We start from the raw sequence: 21,892 nt of genomic DNA, 5'->3' as shown, positions 1-21,892 counted from the left end.
GGCAAATTCTCAAATGGATGTGACAGCACTTAAAGTGTTTGGTGCTCTCTTAGTTAAGAACTACCAGTCATAATTAACAACAACAAAGATGTTGTTCTGACCTAAATAAAAATTACAGAGAGACTTCTTGTGTTAATACCTCTAAGAACAAAATGTAGAGAGAAAAATTTCTAGCTCAGTTAACCTGTCACTGGGAATTACTCTCATTTTCCCTGCATTCATTAGTTTCAGTAAACAACAAAGCTAGCCAACACCATTTGTTTGTTATATTCACATTGAATGTGAAATATTAGATGACATTACAAAGTGATGACTTTAGCTACTGCATATCAAGGCTTGAATACTTTGGAGTTTTGTGAATAGGACAGTAGTAAATTTCATGTATTTTGAAGCTACATTCTTAAAAATGAATGTCTTTTTGAGTTATTTGCAAAGTTTTAGAGAGATGCTCTCATCAACAATCTCTTCTGCTGCCTAATTTAATAGAGACATTTTGTGGAAATGAGAAAGTTGTGATTCTCTATAACAGTGCAAACCATCTGGCAATGGGAAGAGTTTCTTATTTTCTTCTAAAATTTGTCCTAGTATCACAAAGCCAGTGGGATGCCAGTCAAGTTGACTCTTATGCAGCAATAGAGAAGTTACTGCTACAACTCCTAAAGGTCCTCTTTCTATTCATCAGTAGCATCTGCAGAGCTATTTGATCTTTAAGAAGGTCACAAAAGAATTTTCTTTCTTCACTCTTTCCAATATTTCTGTCTGCTCCTCTCATCAAAGGAGGTTTATTTGGCTCCAGCCTGGCTATGGACATTGAGATGGTGCTGACCAACCTGCAAGAGTCATGTTTCTTTCTTATTTATGACCTTATGTAAAATATTGAGTTTGGGAGAGACAAACAGCATACCCAAGAAATGTTAATTGTAACAGTAACTGTAAGTATTTCTTGTTGTCTTTTTCTCTTTCTGTCATGGCATATAAGTGGTAGATACTTAGTAAATGCTTACTGGGAAACAAATGTAATTTCTTCAAATATTTTACAAGACTATAAAAATTGATATTTCATTGAATCAAGTGAAAATATCTGAGAACCTTTAAAAATTCCCTCTGCAAGTGAACAGCATGTATGTATGTGTATATACATGTGTGCATATGTATGTATGTATGTGTATATGTATACATGTATACATACACACATATATACAATTACATGTGTGAACAATGTTTAGAGGCCCTCCATGGCCCAGATTATATTGAATCACTACCATAAACCCAACTTAAGGGATGTTTAAATCTGGACCTTTAGTTTTTTTAATTTAAGCATGTTGATTGCAGAGAAATTTGCACAGACATGGAGAAAAGAGAGGATATAAAATGACAACAAAATTTGCTTGAAATTGGTCTCTCATTCATTCATTTAACTAATTCACAAGAACTAATGTTCCAACTGAACAGATGTACTAAGTTTATCTCTACAATGGACCATACTGCTTCTGCACAGTTGGAGTCCCTGAACTGTTTTTACAGAATGCTTCAAAGTCACAGATGAAAAAATAAAAAATCAGGATTAGTAAACAACTCACATATATTTAACATTTTTCTTCTTTTAGCTGTCGCTAAACTATTTTTTTCAGAAATCCATCTGATAACACACAAGATGCATTTTTACCCCTGTTCAATCTAATCTTGTACCTCAATAAAGACTGTAATTATGAAATAAGTGGTTTTTTTTAATATTTATTTATTTATTTATATAAGCGCTGGGTATAGTCAGAAGCGCAGGAGGGTGAGAGAATTCACCAGAGCCAGAGCAGGGAACAGAACAGGCAGACCGACGAAATACACTACTGAGGGGAGCAGCGGACAGGGCAGGAGAGGTTTGCGTGTCATGTGGGACACTCACCGGCGGCTGGGGATCGAACAGGCACTGCACAGTTTGTGGTCAGCTTGGCAGCCCAGCACTCAACTGCTTCGCCACCAGGGGAGGCCCAAGTGTACTTTTTAAAATGTATTTATTTTGAAAAATATCACAAATGACAACTCAATTCCAATGCATGCATAGTATCATTGATTTTCTTTTTCATTGGGTCAATGAGCCTCTTATTTATTTTTAATCAAACTGTATAGGCCATCTAGTTATCTTCTAATGAATTCACCTTTTCATTGTTCGCAAACGAAAATACAGCAGTATTTCAAAGATGAAATAGTTAATCATACACAATTCAGTATTACCTATCATTATAAATTTGTATAAATATACAATTAACTTATAGCTTGTATAATTTATTTAAGGGCACAGTTGAGATCAAAAAGTGTTTAATATATTGATAACTTGATATCTGCCACATATTTACAGACCTGGAAAAGAATAATAGCTATCATGGGTAATTTTATATATTTTTCTCATGGTTATACTTAAAAAATATTGAAATGTAACTTTGAGGAAAGCAAAAATGAAAAAAACAATTCATAAGCACATCGCTCCCACCATAGGTTTCAACCAATAGGAGAGTCTATTAAATTTTTTCTCAATTTACATACTTATAAATTATACGAGAAGAGATATTCCAAAAATTTCCTATTTGGTTTATTGAGTTTCTGGTCCCTGAGGAACCGAATATAATCTAACAAATACAAAATTGTTAACTGCAGTCTGATAGTAAAGTGTTCACATTCTTTTACTGATTTTAGCTACACATTTATTAAACACTCAGTATACACACAGCACTGAAATAATAGGGAAAGGTACTATAAAGACAAATATGGCACTGTCTCATCTTCAAGGGACTCAGGTGGAAATGAATGAGAAAAGAAAAGCAATTGTACTATACTTGATAAGTACTATGACAAATATATCTTGAAAGTATGGAAGATAGTCCACATTCCCAGATTTCCTGAAAAAAGTGAGATCGAAACAAAAGTAGAGGTAGCACAGGAACTTGCCATATGAAAACAGAATTGATAAATAAAAGGCAATACAAGGAACTGAAAAAAATCCATAGCATGTGTGACAAACTATGCATACATGGGCTCACATTTCTTTTTTGCAAATAGAGTTTTCTTGGAAAATAAAAAAAAAAAAGAAAAGAGCAGGAACAAAGACAGACTTGAAAGAGTCTTATCTTGTGTTCAAGAGACAAAATATCTGTTTGGAGTAATTGGAGGATACAGTACAAATGACTGGTAGTAGATGAGAATCCCTCACTGGACAAGAGCCAGAGCATGGGATTTTGTTCATGTTCTAAAGAACCCATAGGAGAGCCAAGGGGATATCTGAAGAGTGGGAATTATGTGGCTAAGTTTCCATGACAGTGATTTTTTTTTTTTTTGCACGTAAGTAAATATATGAAATACATTTGCAGAGAACAAATTTGGATAAAAGCCTGTTGTGAGACTCCAGTAATTCACATGAGAAATGGGGTAGGGCTAATCTAGGGAAAATTCAAGGTCTATCTCTCTAGGTAAGAAAATTTTGCCACTTCTAGAAATAATTAGGAGGTGAAATTAGCAGAACATGATGATGGTTGGATACACAAGTTGAAAGAAGAAAAATTCAAAGTGTTTCAAGCTTCTAATATGTATGTCTGTGTGGAAAGTTTGTGGAATTTCCTTAAAACACTAAAGATGGATTTTCCATACAATCCAAGAATTCCACTCCTAGTTGTCTACGCATAGTGCAGAAAAACACTGATTCTAAAGGAAAATTTGCTCTCCTATGTTTATGGCAGCACTGTTTACAACAGCCAGAATTTGGAAACAACCTACAGATGAATGGATTAAGAAGATGTTTATATACACAAAGGAATACTACTCAGCAATTAAGAAAGAAAACTGCAGCAACTGAATGAAGCTGGAAGAAATTATGCTAAGTGAAATAAGTCAGAAAGAGAAAGATAAATACAAATGATTTCACTTATGTGTGGAATACACATAAATAAACCAAAAGTTCAGACAAAGACAAACCTTGAAAGCTGACCATAGGTCTGACACATCCAGGAGGGGAGAGGAAGAAACCGAAGAAGTAGTGGAAACAGGAGGGGGAGAGAATATTGGACTATGCCTAAGGCTACCAGAAGAGGGGTGTCATGGGTGAGAGCAAAAGAGGGGGGAGGGGGCTTATAATGGAGGATTACAAAGACTTTGGTGTGGGATTGGCAAAATAATGTGCATTTGTAGAGATGTAAATCTAGACATCACATATAATGTGATGCAAATCAACACTGCCTCAGTAAATATAACTTTACCAAAAAAAGAGAGAAAAATATAAGGAAAGAATGCAGGAGGACACAATTTAAAATACAAAATAAGATCAGCTTTTTCATTTATTCATAACTCTAACACCTAGTTCATTTTCTTCCTCTCCTGTATAAGGTGACCATCACTACAAATGATCCACTAATTCCCCTGTGCTCTCGTTTCCTTGGCCATCTTTGAAGTCTTTCACAAATTCTTAACTTCAGGAATTCACATTCACACACCTATAACCTATTCATTACTGCTCCATTTCAAAAATTTTAGGCTCATATGTTCCATTTTATAAAGATAATCTTCAGACTCTCTCATACTGATGTTTTTTCATTGTTCCTTTTTTTAACTGAGAATAAAGTATTTAATTCTGATAATTTTGATGATGCCCCTTGAACTAGAGATTATAAAAGGTAACAGAAGTGATGATGCAAATGAGCTCAGCAACAAATCTATACAGAAGCTGTTTCTATGTAAGATCATATTTTTTTTCCAAATAGTAAATATAATAATTTCAAAAATCGTTACAAGTTTTTAAAGAATCTTATACCTCAGGCAAATGATGCATCGTTTGTATTTATACTTTTCAGTTGAATATAATAATACTCAATATAGAAATGGTAGTGAAGAGCATATTGTAAAATATGAATTTTAGCCCTCCATGTTTAGCCTTCCATGTCTTTATTTGGTGTATACACAGCTGCATAGTATGAACATGGCATCAGCATCTCTCTCATCATTTCTTATCAGTTACCATAGAAATTTCTTTTACCCATTCATTTCCTTTGGGCTCTACCTTAGGCTCTCCCTGGGCCAGCGGTCCTTCTTCAGGAGTACGCAGTTGCGAACAACTGCTTTGTGTGATCTTATTTATTCCCTTCCAAGTTTTAATTATCTACAATATCTTCCAAATATATATTTATCTCTCACATCTCTTCTGTGCTTCTGACAAATATGTCAAACCACTTCAAGCATTAGAGATATCAAGTTGGGCCTCCCTGGTGGCATAAGGGTTAAGTCTCAGACGATGAAGCTATCAGCAGCCTCTTCAGCAAGAGTTAGATCTCTGGCCAGAGAGCTAACCCACCTGGTGCAGCAGACCTCTCCTGCTTCTCCTGTTGCTCCCCTCAGCAGTATATGTCAGTCAATCCACCTGTTGCTCCCCACTCTCTCTCTGATGAATCTCCTTTCCCCCCACAACTCTGGCTTGTACCCCTGTTCTTGTATGCATAAATAAATCTTTTTAAGAAATAAGAAATATCCCCTTGTATGCTCCATAGATAGTTCATACTCAACATGCAACAAAATGAATGTATAATTTTCCCCATCACCCCTATTTTTTTCTTTTATTCAGCAGTAAATGACATCGACATCCAGTAGACATATTTCCCAATTCAGAATAAAAAAATATCCACTCCAGGATAAAATTTTGCCTCCTTTTTATCCTTTAGTAACAATGCCCTCATGAGTATACAATTAATCAAGTTCTTTTGATAATATTCATCAAAACCTTTCTCTTTAATTCCCAGTTCTGCCATACCTTTATGAAAACCACATCAACTCTTTAATTATTAAGATACCTTATACTTTTTCTTAGTTTCCACATTGACCTTTTAGAGTCTACTTTTCCCACTGATAATATATCTATCGTATAAATTTAAACATGCTTTACCCTTTCAATACCTTTAAATACCTGGACATTTCCTTGAGGATTAAGTTCAAACTCTTGATAATATAAATATAATATATTGTCAGTCTTCATGCAGCTCCATTATGCATAGTCTATCCTAATTTCTCTGTCCCTTCTTGGCCTTAAGTGTTATCCTTTCCATCTATATTTCTTTTTCTCACTCTTCTTCTTCAATAAGTTCTTTACATAGTAATTCTCTTTCTGTTTATATGGTACTAATTCAAATAATCTTCTTGGTCATATTAATATAAGTTTATTTTCCCTACCTATTTGACTCAGAGTAGTCTGTGATTATCTCTATAACTTTCTGTCTGTAATTGTATTTGCTTATTTACGTGTCTGTGTCTCACTAAACATGTAGTTCGATGATGACAAAGATTTTTTTTATTATTTTATATTCAACCCTAGTAAAATTCTACATTTGGAAGTAGCGTGAATTAAATATTTATTGGAATTGTGATTAACAAATGAATTGAAAATGTTAACTATACGATGACTTTAATTTTAGTCATAACTCATGATCCAGAATGGTAGAGGGAGAAGTACGCTTATGGAAATTTAAGGGGTAGGTAGTGAGAAAGTACAGATAAATGGTTTTGACAAACCTGATGAGTATTTAAATGAGATGAGAAATAATGACATTTAATGAAAGATTCAATAGCAAGTGTGAGTAAAAAGTAAGGTGCCATTGAAATTTGTAAATATTAAAGCAAATGTGTCATGTGTTTCCATGGCAACATATATTTCTCCTCTTCAGTAGATGTGACCATTTTACAATAAAATATAAATCCCCTAGTATTTTATTGCTTTGTTTTTCCCTCTGTGATGGCAGTAATCTTAAATAAAGAGTTCAATTGGTGAGAGTCAAATAATTAACTGGGCACATTTAAAGAATAGATTGAATATTGAATTACAACCAATGGCATTCTTTAGAATTTAATGGAATTGTAATCTTAAATTACTCCAAATCTTTTCACCACACATGACTATTTTTGATATATGAAACAATGCCATTGAACTAAGAACAAATCTCAATATCTTTTACATATGTGAATAACTAAGTAGTATCTGTGTACAGTGAATCATTTCATCCCAGTAACATTCCCAGAATGTCAGACTTCAGGGAGGAAAATCAGATCTTGAATTTCTAATGAACCTTACCATTGTCATTCGCTTTTTGCTTTGTTGATGAAGTGGAACTTGCACCAAAAGATAATGAACCATCTTTGCTTGAGACTTTTATTTTGGAGATCACTAAGAAAGACTAGGAAATGTTCTTTTCTAAGCATTGTCACAAAGACCCTTTATAATACATATTGACATCGGGCCTCCCTGTTGGTGCAAGGGCTTAAGCACCGCCCTATGAAGCAATCCACAGCCACTGCAGCAGGAGTTCGATCCCTGGCTGGCCAGGGAGCAACCCACATGACGGGGCAGACTTCTTCTGTCTTGCCCGCTGCTCCCCTCGGCAGTGTATTTCAATCAGTCTGCCTGTTCTGTTCCCTGCTCTGTCTCTAGTGAATCCCCTCACTGCCCCCCCCCCACATCTCTGGTCTGTATCCCAGCTATTTTATGCATAAATAAATAAATCTTTAAAAAAAAGGAATACAAACTTATGTCAGATAGATATTCTACTCAACTGAATTCATGGCATTTGAAACATCACTTTTTTTTTTTTTTATACTGAAGCGTATTATTATCCTTACCTTGCTGTACAAAGGATCCATACACAAACCACATGGAGTTGTAAAGAGTAGTAGAAGTCATTGATCCCATTTGTAATCGTGGGGGGTTCAGCCAATTCAAGAGGTAGACTAGTAGACCCACCAGAAGGACTGTGCCAGCAATACAAGCCCACAGAGAGAGATCAAATGGTGCAAGACAAGCAAACATATCCACAGTTTTTTCGGCCCTTCGAAGTAGTACTCCCACTGAGTAGTCCATGTAACGGGTTGTAAAGTCCACTACATTCTCACGATCTGGAGTGATGGTTAAAGCAGAAATACCTATGTCAGCTCTCTGAAAAATTGAAAGAGAAAGGAATATATTTACAATATGAAAATCATTTTCATTTATAGCATTTTAACTTGCCTTGAGGAAAAAAAAAATACCTGCTTCAGGCAACATTTTAAGTCTTTATAAATTGAAAAATGCTTCAGAGATTTCTTAGAGAAGAGCTATGTGTAACTTGCATTTCTTAATGCACATCTTGTGCCCCCGGAATCACATAAATTATCTTGTTCATATTACCAGAGCATGTGAAATCAGTGAAGAATATTTCAGTCAGAGAACTTGAAGGAAACGTCTCTTTCCCTTGGGTCATTTAATAAAACTCCTCATTAAAAACAAAACTTGAAAATTCTTTCTGAGAAATAATTTCCAATATATTCAATATATTTTTAGCATTTATATTATTAACTCAGTTACTTAAAAAATGGCATTTTACCTTTGATTTATGTGTTTCTGCATCAGAATTTATATCATTGGACTTTAAATACATTACAGTTTGTTAAAACTTTTGTAGCATTATGCTGTAATGTCATATGATTAAAGTCTCTGCAATGATTTTGTATAACTCAGAATCATTTTACTGAACAATTAAAGACAGATAAATCTTCTAGGAATAATAACCCTTCTTCTCTGTGTGTGTCTCCTTAGATTCATAGTGATAGCACTCCAAACTACAGCACATATTATTATTCTTAAAGCATGTATTAGAATTACAGTAAGAGCACAAAAAATGACTTTATAGATAATATCTATAAAGTGAGAACACATTTAAATATCTAAAAAATACATCTTGCTAAATAATCATCTGTGACTGTAATTACATCTGTGGGAAACTCCTTCAAGACCCATACAAATAATAGTAAAATGTTGAACATTTTGATTAACTTTTCCTTATTTTTATTGTTTTATGAAATGATATAGAAACTTTTTTGGTCTTTGGCAAAAAAACAAAATGAAACAAAATATGGAAAGTAACATGACTAGTGGAATGCTTATCCAACTCCCATAAATATTCTCTCTGATGTTATAATGACCTCAAAGTGATTCTAGCAAAATTTATGCACTATGCATACTAAGAATTTAAATATTTTTTCTTATTTAATTCTTACAATGAGTTATGAATTGTTTTTCCCCTGCTATTTTCATGATGAAACTAAGACTTAAAGAATTTAAACAACTTACACAGTTAAGTATAGGAACAAGATACCAAAGCTATGTTTCTCTAACACGAAAGCCTGTACTTATAACCATTTTACAATATTGCAAGTATCATTCATTCTCCAATTGAGTCAAATTAGGCAATTAAGATTTTAGGACTATTTTTATCATGAAAAGTCTGAAACTTTGATTTTTAAATTGTACTATTTATGTTGTAACAAGGTCATACTAATGTAAGATCATGAGTTTAGACTCATTAACTAAGAAGTATCAAACTTCATAATACTATGTGAAAATGAAGCTTAAAATAAATAATTACTATTACTTACAAGTTTAAATATTTTATATATATAAATTTTAGGAATTGAGTGCTTTCAGATTGAAAATCTAACCTGGAACTTTAGCTCTTTAGTCCGATTTTCTCTGAGTTTCAGTTTATTTATTTGCCAGTGTTTGGTATTACTATTGTGAGATGACTCATTTATCTCAGTCTTAGAGGTGAATAAATAACTACCCACACTTCAATTAAGCTCTCAGGAGGTTCATTTATATTTTCAGGACACTGACTTACTATTAGTAATTTAATAATTGATGCACAAAGCATTTTATGACTGAACTAAAGTCAGAAAATTCCATCTACAAGGGAATTTACTGATAACACGGTGATTGAATATTTGTAAATGTCGATAAATGTTTTGTTAATAAATAATTGTTTTATATTGTCAAGATTATGACTAGGTAGCCATGTACTGATTTTAATAATAGATGTTTTGAAGTATTACACAATGAATTTCTATAGTACATTAAAGAAACATTAGGGAACAATGTGGGGTTTACGAAAAGGAAGCAGACTATTTTGTGTGTGTTAAAATATTTGTTTATTTTGTAAGTGGTAAAATATTTGTTTGATATGATTACTATTGGTCATATTTCTATGGAGAATTTTCTAAATATTAATTTCAACTCTTGCTTAGTCTATTCTTAAGATATTCACAACTTCCTGTGGAGGGTATATCAGAATCATTCAATGTGCTTTTTTTTTTAATTTTATTTTTATATTCCCCATAAAATTGCAACCCCCTTATTTTGACCCCAATCCCTCCCCTCCCGCCTCCTACCCCCCATAGAGTATCTCTGGTTCATAGTTTTTTGTTGATTTTGATTTTCACTTTCTTATAGTTATTCATTTTCCTGGTCCCTTATTTAAGTTTTCTAGATTCCTGCTATGAGTGAGACCATCCGGTATTTTTCTTTTTCTTTCTGGCTTATTTCGCTGAGCATGATCCCTTCCAGTGCCATCAATGTGCTTTTTTTAAGCTGCAGAAATACTTGACACAAACACATACATTCCTGCCTGCTGAGGTTTGTAGACACATTCCTAAAGACATCCCTCACTCCATTCTTCAGAATCAATGATGCAACAGATCATTTTCTTCATATGAATATGTCATCATCCTTACATGTATTAGAACAGCTGTACTGGACCACAAAATTGTTAGAAACCACTGATTCAGAAATATGACCCTAAAACTTCTTGAATACCTCCAACAACCAAAAATAATTGGAGATAAACAATTGTTCCTACCCTTCCTTTCTCCCTCCTCCCATCTTCCTTTATTCCTTTCCCTTGCTCTCTCCCCATTACTCTCCCTCACTCCCCTTCCCTCTCCTTTTCTAAACCCTTCCCTTTATTTATCTATCTATTTATGTATTTATATGATTATGCATATGTGTATGTATGTCAACTTATTCATAAAATTTTTGCAATGACTTCTCAAAACTTTATCCTCATGAAAACTTCAATCTTTTCACTGGCCCCTAACTCTCAGATGACTACCAAGGCTTTTTATTTCCCATAGATTCTGGTAATTTGTGTCATCATTTTATTTAATATCAATGTATTTTTTAATTTCTGCTTTGTATTCCATTTTCTTTCAATTGCTATTAAGCTGCATGCTGTTTAATCTCCTTGTATATGCAGTTTTTGCTGCTTTTACTTTATAGTTTATATCTAGTTTTATGTCCTGTGGTCAGAGAAGGTACAAGGTATAATTTTTATCCTTGTGGTTTTATTGACAACTGACTTATGCCACATGATATATTCTATTTTTCAAAATATTTCATGAGTACTTGAAAAAACTGTGTATGCAGCAGTTGTTGGGTGAAGTTTCTTTAGATTTCTGTTAGACCTACTTGGCCTCTCTCCTCATTAAAGGGCATAGTTTCCTTATTTATTCTTTTTCTTATTCATATGTTCATTATTTTTTTAAAGATTTATTTTTATTTTATTTATACAAGAACTGGGGGACAGGCCAGATAAGCAGGAGGGTGAGAGGATTCACCAGAGCCAGAGCAGGGAACAGAACAGGCAGACTGATGAAATACACTGCTGAGGGGAGTATCGGGCGAGACAGGAGAGGTCTGCTTGCCATGTGGGTTGCTCCATGACCAGCAGGGATCGAACCGGCACTGCAGAGGCTGCAGATAGCTTCACAGTGCTGTGCTCAACCCACTGCACCACTCGGGAGGCACCATCTGTTTATTATTATAAGTGGGACATTCAGGACTTCTAACATTATTGTTTTATCAATCTCTCTTAAGTTCTGTAATCATCTTATATAATTAGGTGCATGTATATTTATAAATGTTTTTCTTTTTGTAGCTGTCCCTGAATCACATTATAGTGTACTTCATTATCTCTTATTCTATTAATTGAAAGACTCTTTTATCATATATAGGTATAGCTGCTCCTGATATTTTTGTTGTTCTTGATATTCCTTGTATTTCTTTCAGCCTTTAAGTATACACTTATCCTTCTTTCTAAGGTGATCTTACAAACAGTAAAATGTTGTCACTCCTGTTGTCTTAAGGGTTAGTTATATTTTTATTGAAATGTTCTACTAAGTTTATTATATAATAGGCTATTGTGTGACTTATTATACAGTCTGATCTCTGGCCATGTTACTAGTTTTTTTTTTTTCCTTCTCCGTTAAGTAATTCATGAGTCTGTTGCTTCTATACTTATAGTTCTATTATTTATAATACCACTTTTAGGATTTATTTCATAAAGTAATGCCTAAAGCTCTGATTAAACACTGACTAAAGGTCAAATAATTTTTGAAATATTTTTAAATGTAATCCTCAAATCATATGTAACACACTTTCAAAAAAATGTTGAATTTTATATTTTTATATTTGTCCATCATTAATTTCATCCTTTGGTTGCTTATATCTCTCACACATGACAAATATCTTGAATCTTTATTTGTCATCCATTATAGCAACTTTTTTCTTACTTTGGGTCATTTCAAAGTTTATGAAGCAAGCCTTTATTTCTTCTTCCACAGTACTAGTAAAATATTGATAGAAAGTACATGGGCAAAATAAAAGTATTGCAACATGTCTCTAAAACCTGTCCACTTTGATGCTAGTTCATTAGTTAACACTCCAGATATGGTTTTCTTTTTCTTTTTTTTTCCCCAAAGATTTATTTATTTCTTTATACAAGCACTGGGTACAGTCAGAAGCACAGGAGGGTGAGAGAGTTCACCAGAGTCAGAGCTGCGAGCAGAGCAGGCAGACTGACGAAATACACTGCTGAGGGGAGCAGTGGGCGGCAGGAGAGGTCTGCACACCATGTGGGACCCTTACCTGGTGGCCTGGGATCGCACCGGTGCTGTAGAGGCTGCCGCCAGCTTCGCAACCCAGCGCTCAACCGCAGCACCACCGGGAAGTCCCCAGATTTGTTTTTGCAATCACTTATGAGTATTCTTTATTATACGGTCATCCAGCCAAGTCTCTCCATATTGGTTTGAAATGCTTTGTACTGAACTTAAAATGCATGTGCAATCAGATATTCATCTTCTCATGAATAGCTAATGCTATTGAAAATAAAATGAACTTATTTTTTTGTTACTGACAACACATCTGATTAATAATCTACTCTATAATATATGAAAGACTAAAATTACACCTGTGATCCATCAAAATGATTTTTTTTTCAAAATTTGAATATCAGTCTCCAACTGTGTAATATCTCTTTATTTCATGTTTAGTAGATGTCATCTATAGTAACTTATATATCACTGTTGGAAATGCATTCATTGCCCTTGGAAGTCATTCATTTGGACCTGAAAAATTTAAAATGATTAGAAGTGCTGTCATCAGATTCAAGTTTCAAATGCTTTCTCCCACTTTTATTCTCATATTAAAGATTATTTGCACAAAGTAGAAGAAAAATGTTATTGAAGCACTTGGCACTATTTAATAAGCACTAAGTATATCTCTGCTTATTCAACTTTTTAAATTGTATTTTTATTGCTCTTTACAAGAATGAATTGTTCATAGATTCTTAAAATTTCTTGACAGATTTCTTAAGTGTGTTTTTATATTAGTTGTTCTTCAAATAATGTTTGAGTGCAAAAATTCAACTTTACTTGAAAGAAAATAATGGTGGAAGAAATGCTAGAGGAAGATGAAAGGATAAGGGAGAGAGTGAAGGAAGAATGCATTGCAGTTCTACATCTTCACTTAAAAACATTTGATGTGATTTTGGACAATTAGCCACTCGTCTCTCATTTTATGTCAGTCATCTGTGCAATGAATGGATTGGGATATTATAATCATTTTAATTGTGAAATTTTACTAAATTATTTATTAAGATCTTATTACACAATCATATTATGTTTCTAATCCAGAAATACAACAATTATGTTCTAAAGACTTTACAGTTTCAATTAGCCCTTTGAAGTAAATACAATATGCAAGTTATTGCTATCCAGATAGATTCTACTACAAAGATGTTACTACTGGGGAAAAAGAAAATTATTTAATTGATAGAATAAATTGTCAATGTATGTATTCTTTGAAAAACAACATAATTATGCTTTATATGTCATTGCTATGGATTAATATTTAATTTACAGTTACAAAGACTTAACACAATGTCTATGATTTGTTTAAATATAGCTAGCAATAGATAAATATCCAGGAAGAATTAATGAAATATTTGTTAAAGTTACTTTTATATTAAAATTTAAATCACACTTAATACTTCTAAGAAAATGTTAAAAGAACAGTTTTATGAAGTTATTCACATTCCAATAGGGTAACTACCTCTGTATATGTTACGTTTTTATAAATTTAATTTTGCACTTTTATAAAAGGTATTTGTTATCTTTTTGAAACAAAGTATTAATTTGGTCATTGTTTATCACTTGATAGGCAAGGCAACTAATAATTTAATTAAGACAAATACTAAGGATATTTTGTTACTATCACTGTAACAATCACTAATACTTACATGTGTTGGCGAGTCCCCAACCTGCCCAACATCTACCCTGACTGAGACACTGGACCCACATTGGGGGAAGTGCCAGAGAAGTCAGAGGCCAGGCCGCAAGACCTCCTGTGTGACCCCACCAGTACCTGCCCAGACTGGCCAGAGGTCTCACAACATACTATGAGACCCCACACCAGCACCCACGCAGATGAATGAGACCCTAGATCCACCCAGGGGAGGTGGCAGAGTGGAAACAGGACTCACCACCTTCTGTGATAATCCTCCAGTTCTCACAAGACTGGCAGTTGCCCCATTGGTGGAAACTTAAGAGTAGAAAAATTTAGGATGGAAAGTCTCACAAGGACAGAGGTAGGGTAGGGATGATTAAAGAATCTTATACAAAACTGGCTATGGAAGTTTCCAGAAATCTAAGGTGGAGTCAGAAAGGACTATTTGTTACAGAAAACCTACCCTACTAGACTCCAATACAATAAATTCCAGGGCAACTACATTAATTGAAGGTGGGGTCAGAAAAGATTATCAAGAAGACGTGGGGGCAAAGAGGATTATCAATCATAGAAGACCAACTCAACCTAAACCAAAGGTGATTAATTCCATAGTAACTTCATTGAAAAGCACTATAAAAGAATACCCTCTGGCAGAATACAGCTCACCACCTGCCATTGCTGGTATCTCTTTCTCAAACATACCCATTTCAAAGTACAGCTCTCTACTTGTCTGTTCAATGCAGGCACTGCTCTCTTTCTTTTTCTTTAAAGATCTATTTATTTATGGATACAAGAACTAGGATACAGGCCAGAGGTATGGGGGGGCAGGTGAGAGGATTCACCAGAGACAGAGTGGTGAACAGAACAGGCAGATTGACTGAAATACACTACTGAGGGGAGTAGCGGGTGAGCCAGGAGAGGTATGCTGAGCCATGTGGGTAGCTCCCTGGCCAGGGATCGAACTCAGTGGCTGTGGATAGCTTCATAGTGCTGTGTCTTAACCACTTGTACCACCAGGGAGGCCCTGTTCTCTTTCTTTTCCTTAAAAATCTTGCCAAGTGCTGGTAAACAGGAAGAATGTCTCCTGAATTCTTTCTCAGATGGACCCAAGAACCCCCTACATTCAACAATATCATCTGATCTACAAAATTGTGACCTCCCAAAAGACAAAGCCAGTGCTCACCCAGACTGGCCTTATGATCTTCTGCAAGACTATACCAGTGCACATCCAAACTAGTGAAACCCCATACCCGCTACTGGGAAAGTGTCAGAGTTGCTGGAAGCCTTGCAACCTCACATAAGACCCTGCTAGTTACCCAAATGGTAAAACCTTAGACCTGCACTGGAGGAAGTGTCAGCACTACCATTGGCCTTATGACCACCTAAAGACCACACAGCATCCACCCAGACCAGCCAGAGTCCTCACATGGGGAAAGTCAATATAATTAAATGACTATTATGCTTAAAATGATAGACAAGTTAAATGCAATACTCATCAAAATCCCTGCAATATTTTTCAAAGACAGCAAACAAAAAATACATTAAACATTATGGAAACACAAAAGGTTTCAAATTGCAAAAGCAATCTTAAGAAGAAGGGAGAGAAATAGAGATATCACCTGATGTCAACTTTTACTATAAAGCAAGTGTGTTAAAAAAAATATGGTATTGGCACAAAAATAGATACATAGACCAATGGAATAGAATCAAAATCCAGAGATAGATCCATATTATACCAGTGCCCGATCCCATGATAATACATCCATGACCATGAAATGAGGAAAATACATTATCTGATATATAGTGCTGGGAAAATTGGAACGCCAAACATCAAAGATTTAAGATGAATTACATACACAAAAATAAATGATTAGTGATTTAGATATAAAATCTGTAACAAAAAATACATGAAAGGAAACATTGGTGATATATCCCATGTAGACACCTTATTGAATGGAGTAAAATACTTACAGAATATATATTATAAGGGATTAAAATCTATGATATATTAAACACTCATACAAATCAACAATAAAATAAATAGATAAAACAATAAATATATTTGCAGCAGAGATGAACAATTCAACAAAAAGGATATCTGTAAGGCCAAAAGACCTTTAAAAACATGTTCATTTTCTCCCATAATGAGAGATTCAGAGTAAAATTACAATGAGATACCACCTTACCCCCACGAGGATGAGTACATATTAAAAAGACCCCCCAACAACAAGTGCTGGAACGAATGTGGAGGAGAAACACCATCATGCCGTTGGTGGGGATGTGAGCTGCTGAAACCATTATGGAATGCAATCAGGATTTACCTTAAAAAAGTTAAAAATGGAAATGCCATTAACCCAACAATCCCACTCTTGGACATATAGCCACAGAATATGAAGCCACCAACAAAAAGCTCCACTTGTTTCATAAAATTCACAGCAGCATTACTTACAATAGCTTGTACATGGAGGAAGTCTAAATGGGGAATGAATTACATTATGTCAAGTCACTGATTTTTCTAATTTGCATATTTCACTAGCTGGCATTGTACTAGTTCATATAATCTACATAACATAAGAGAGTCTGGCTTTGTGTGTGTGTGTGTGTGTGTGTGTGTGTGTGTGTGCCTATTTGCCTAATGTCACCTCTTCAGTGTTTTTTTTTTTTTTTTTTCCCAAGATTTATTTATTTATTATACAAGAACCAGGGTACAGGCCAGATGCGCGGGAGGGTAAGAGGATTCACCAGAGACACAGTGGGGAGCAGAACAGGCAGAATGACAAAATACACTTGCCCATATACAGTGGGCAAGACAGGAGAGGTCTGCCACTCCATGTGGGTCCCTCACCGGCTGGGATGGAACCGGTGCTTCAGGGGCTGTGGACAGCTTCACAGCGCTGTGCTCAACTGCCTGCACCACCAGGGGAGGCCTGAGTCTGGCTTATTTTGTCTCTGCTGTCTTACTTTGTGCTATTTTCCCTGTATCACTATGTTCACTGGATATCATTTAGTTCTTTAAATGTTTTATTCTAGCAAATGATTTATATGCTATTCCTTTTCTTTGGAATACTGTCATGAAACACGTATCCAGATATTATCAGATGATCTCAAATAGCCTAAGATACCTTTTTACCAAATATGTGCAATTTCCCACTCCTTTCTATGTGTTTTTTCTAAGAGTGGATATCTGTTATTTTCTTTGAGGATTGCCAATTTTCGAGTTGCTTTGCCTGAAATCACACACGTCTTTGACTTTTCCTCATTTCCTGCCTTTCCTACTCATGATATTATTCCCTTAATAAATCACTGGCACCTAACACTCATCTTAGTATTTGTTCTCTAATAAATTTGATGAAAAGAAGCAACTTTCAGGTCCCTGTTTCAGTGCCATCACATTGAGGGCAGCCTTGATGTCCAGAAAAGTTCAAGTTCCTTACAATGTGATGTTTTTATGATAAAAGAATTTGACTATACGGAACATTTTGTTTTTTTTTCCTAGTGCCTAGCATGTAGTCGACCTCAGTAAATACTGAGTCAATGCAGCAGTGAAAGGGAGAAATAAAAAAGAGGATAGAACTCCCATTAATGATGGTATAATTCCTTTTAAGAAATTCCTTGTTATATTTGTAAGATATTTTCTAAAGCTCTCATTCCAGTAGGGGAATTAAATTGCATTCCAATGAACTCCATAAATTATAAGAAATTATTTTGAGGAGTTATAAAACAATAAAAATTAAATCACTCACTACTGGCAGTCCTTAAAGGGGGGGGGTATTACCATATTCAAGGAAATGTGCCATCAGAAAGAGATTTTTAGTCACATACAGACTTTCAGCTTTCAGAGGTCATCTTAAGGCTACTGTTATCAGAACATCTAGAAGCAGTCTCTGCATGAAATGTTCAAACTGCAAACCCACATTCCAATAAAATGCAAACCAAAGATGACAAGAATTGAGTGAATTTTTTGTTTCAGTTCAGTAAAATTTTCATTCATTCTAAAATTCATGTAAGACCTTTATTATAGATGTTTTTATAGCTCTGCAGGGGTGGGGTGCTACACATTCTCTGAAAATGAAAAAGAAATGAAAAGTGACTCAACAATGTTGTTCTACTGATTTTGTGCTGTATTAAGTGAAATATAAATGGAATACCAGGCATCAGGAGCCCCTGCAGTCACCTCCTCCCTTGAACAGTTTAGTTTTGTTATATTCCCAGTTGTTAGCATTTTAATTAGGGAGATAATTTATTTATTTACATACATACATACATACATACATACATACATACATACATACAGGAACCGGGACACAGGCCAGATACACAGAGACAGAGCTGGTAACAGAATTGGCAGACTGACGAAATACACTGCTGAGGGGAGCAGTGGGCGAGATAGGAGAGGTCTGCAGTGCCATGTGGGACCCTTACTGGCTGGCCAGGATGAAACTGGCGCTGTAGAGACTGGGGACAGCTTTACTGTGCGGCGCTCAACCACCTGTGCCACCAGGGGAGACCCAATATTCACTTATTTTAAAAGGGGTCACCATACAAATATTAAATACAAAGAGAAAATTTGGAATCATTAACATTCAATTAAAACCTGAAGTTTTTAAATGGCAGGCAGGAGTATATCCACAGTAATCTCTCATGGTATTTTGCTTAGTCTACTTTCAAATATTCACATTGATATTAGCATATGAATTTAAAACAAATTCCTCACCTGGGGTCTGTACATTCACTTCCAAATGTGAGTAAATATTTAAAGATTTCAAATATGATTTTGATGTTTTGATAAAGACCTGTTCTATTTAAACATATATGTTAAAGTACTCAACATATAGCAAAGATAAACTAGAAAGGCTGTGTTTCCTCTAATAACTTGAATACCTTCCTAAACGATAATACATTACTATTATCCTTTTACTTGCAGCATATTTCTTTGTTTATAATTTCCAGACTAACATAGGCTTTTATGAGCACTCTACCTAAAAATTTGCACTCTAAACACAATACCTTTACTAGAATCATACAGATTTCATGGTTGAAATGCTTTTTAAAGTTATTTAGAATATCCTTACCCAAATCTGCATTGGAATATGCCTGGAAGTTATCTTAGTCATTAATTCTACCTTATATCCATGACCAGGCACAGATGAAAATCTAGGTAATAGATGGCATTTCAATAGCCAAGGGTGGATTTCAGAATTTATATATCCTCAAGTTATGAGATTTTCTCATCTTAGCACCAGTCTTTATATCACTTTGGCTTTGATTGATGCAGTAGTCTGTTAATATATAACCTATAACCCACCAAATCCTTTTAATTCTATCCATATTTTACTGAATTTTTGTTTGTCCTTGCTTGTAATTTCTCTTTCAAGCTAAGAGCCATTCTAGACAGCGTCATTCTCTTTGGCACATACTCTATTCTTTACTTTTGATTTCAGACTTATTATTCATTACTTATCTGTGCTTGTCATCTATTAGACTAAATACTTAATGATTAAAGTTCTTTATCTGATTGAATTGCTTCTTACTGTTTGCAATGTCTGCCAATTAAACATCACCTGCAAATTTAGAAAATTGCCCTTACACCATTTACTAAGTCATTTACATCTACATAATTTATTTCCTTTCTCAACTCTTCTTATCTTTTATCACTATCATTTTCCTTTATCAGTATTAAAATCTTTCCTTATCAAGGTCATTGCATTCAACTCTTCAGGGGAGATGGGAGGAGGCTAATTTCCCTATGTTCGCAGGTTCTCTGAACTCTCCTCCCGAAGTGCTGTCTCCTCCCTCTTTTTCATAATCTTCACTAATAGTGAAAATCATAACACTGGTCCTCCCTATCCACCTTCAAGTGCAATAATTAAAGATCTTAGTTATTTTTTACACAATCTTCACACTTCCAACACTGCCAATTTAGTTTTTATAATGGAGATGAGAAGTATAATGCATTTTCTAAAAAAAAAAATAGCCTAGATATTATTCATATGGGTTCACATGCACATTTATTGATTATTCTCAGATAGTCCATTAGGGTGTTTGTTAAGTGTCATAAAGTCAAAATGACTACCACCAAGCTCTGTATGTGTGCTGTTTTTTTTCCAATCTACTCTCCTGAATTCCCTTTTTCTGTCATTGAGTGCCCATCTGCTGAATTTCCATTGCTAAATTTTCCCTTTTCCCTTCTCCAGTTCTACTCATTATATCTTAGAATATGGATTATTTTCTTTAAAAAAACCTATTTGCTAATATGTATTTTTTTTTGTTTTTTTGCTGTCATTTAATTTGCACATTCCGTTATTCCTCTCTCCATTGTTAAAAAGTCAGTTGTTCTTTTTCCTTTTTCACTCTAATATATCCTTGGGCCTCCCTCAGTTCTCTTTCTTGAACATAAATTCAATCCCATTTTCCTTGTATGTAAAAAACGTTTATATATTTCACTGACTAAATGACAAAATCCAAAATCTTCAGCATGGCAAACATCCTTTTATAGCTATTCCTATTGTTAACTCTCACACTCCTACTCAGTTTCAAGACCTAGTTCAAATTTCTTCACTTGCATGAAATCTTTTCAAATCCCCAGGCAAAGACTGCCACTCAGCCCTGGGTTGCCATGACACCCTGCATGTCTTGCCTTATGGCATTTATCACACTGCGTTTTATTTATTTACACATTGGTCTTCCATGTGCACTGTGAGATCTTTGAAAGTAGGAACAATGTCTTCTGTTCCTTTGTATCTATGATGGTAGGCACAGTGCCCGGAATATAGTATGTGTGGGAATGAACAGACAGACATGGGGCATTCTGCTTGGCATACAAAGTAAAGTGAACACAACCTCAGAATGCTGGTTTCAAAAGGAGAAAATATGTAAAAAAAAAGAAAGAATCTTTTTCTCTCTCTCCTTCTTCCTCATTGTTCATATGTATCTTCAAACTATCTTTTTGGAGACATAGCAATGTCTATCTACCTATCTATCTATCTATTTATCTTTTTTCCTCACTATAGCACCACTCATTATATAGCCTTGTTCTTTCCATAAAATAATAGTCTGGTTTGTCAGGAAATTATAAACAGAGAACTTCTTCAAGTAAAAAAGTCAATAATAATTTGTTGTCATCTAAGAAGTTAGTTGGCAGTTGATACAGTAGTGTACTCTGACTTTAATTGATAAAGTAGTCTTTTAACTTATAATCTATAACATACAAAATCTTTTTAATTCTATATATTTGTATACATTTTACTTAAATTGTATAATTATATATTATATATGGATGTATGTGTGTGTCTACATATATATATATATATTTTAAAGATTCATTTATTTATTTAATTATTTATTTATTTATACAAGCACTGGGTACAGTCAGAAGCGCGGGGAGGGTGAGAGAATTCACCAGAGCCAGAGCAGGGAGCAGAGCAGGCAGAAGGACTGAAGTACACTGCTGAGGGGAGCAGCGGGCGGCAGGAGAGGTCTGCGTGCCATGTGGGACCCTCCTCT

General features: G+C 34.7%; 1 protein-coding gene across 1 annotated transcript in view; it reads right to left on the bottom strand.

The window, feature by feature from the left end:
• The window catches only part of GRID2 (glutamate ionotropic receptor delta type subunit 2), a 1,708,541-nt gene that overhangs the window by 354,168 nt on the left and 1,332,481 nt on the right, over positions 1–21,892 (bottom strand). The window contains exon 11 of the mRNA XM_037529328.2: positions 7,639–7,951. Within this exon, the coding sequence (XP_037385225.2) occupies positions 7,639–7,951 (313 nt within the window). The remainder of the gene's footprint in view (positions 1–7,638; positions 7,952–21,892) is intronic.

This window comes from Talpa occidentalis, unplaced genomic scaffold (assembly GCF_014898055.3).
Source record: "Talpa occidentalis isolate TD23 unplaced genomic scaffold, MPIMG_talOcc4v2.1 talOcc4.6, whole genome shotgun sequence".
NCBI lineage: Eukaryota > Metazoa > Chordata > Mammalia > Eulipotyphla > Talpidae > Talpa > Talpa occidentalis.
Note: the sequence above shows the minus strand (reverse complement) of the source record. Positions and strands in the feature narration are given on the sequence as shown.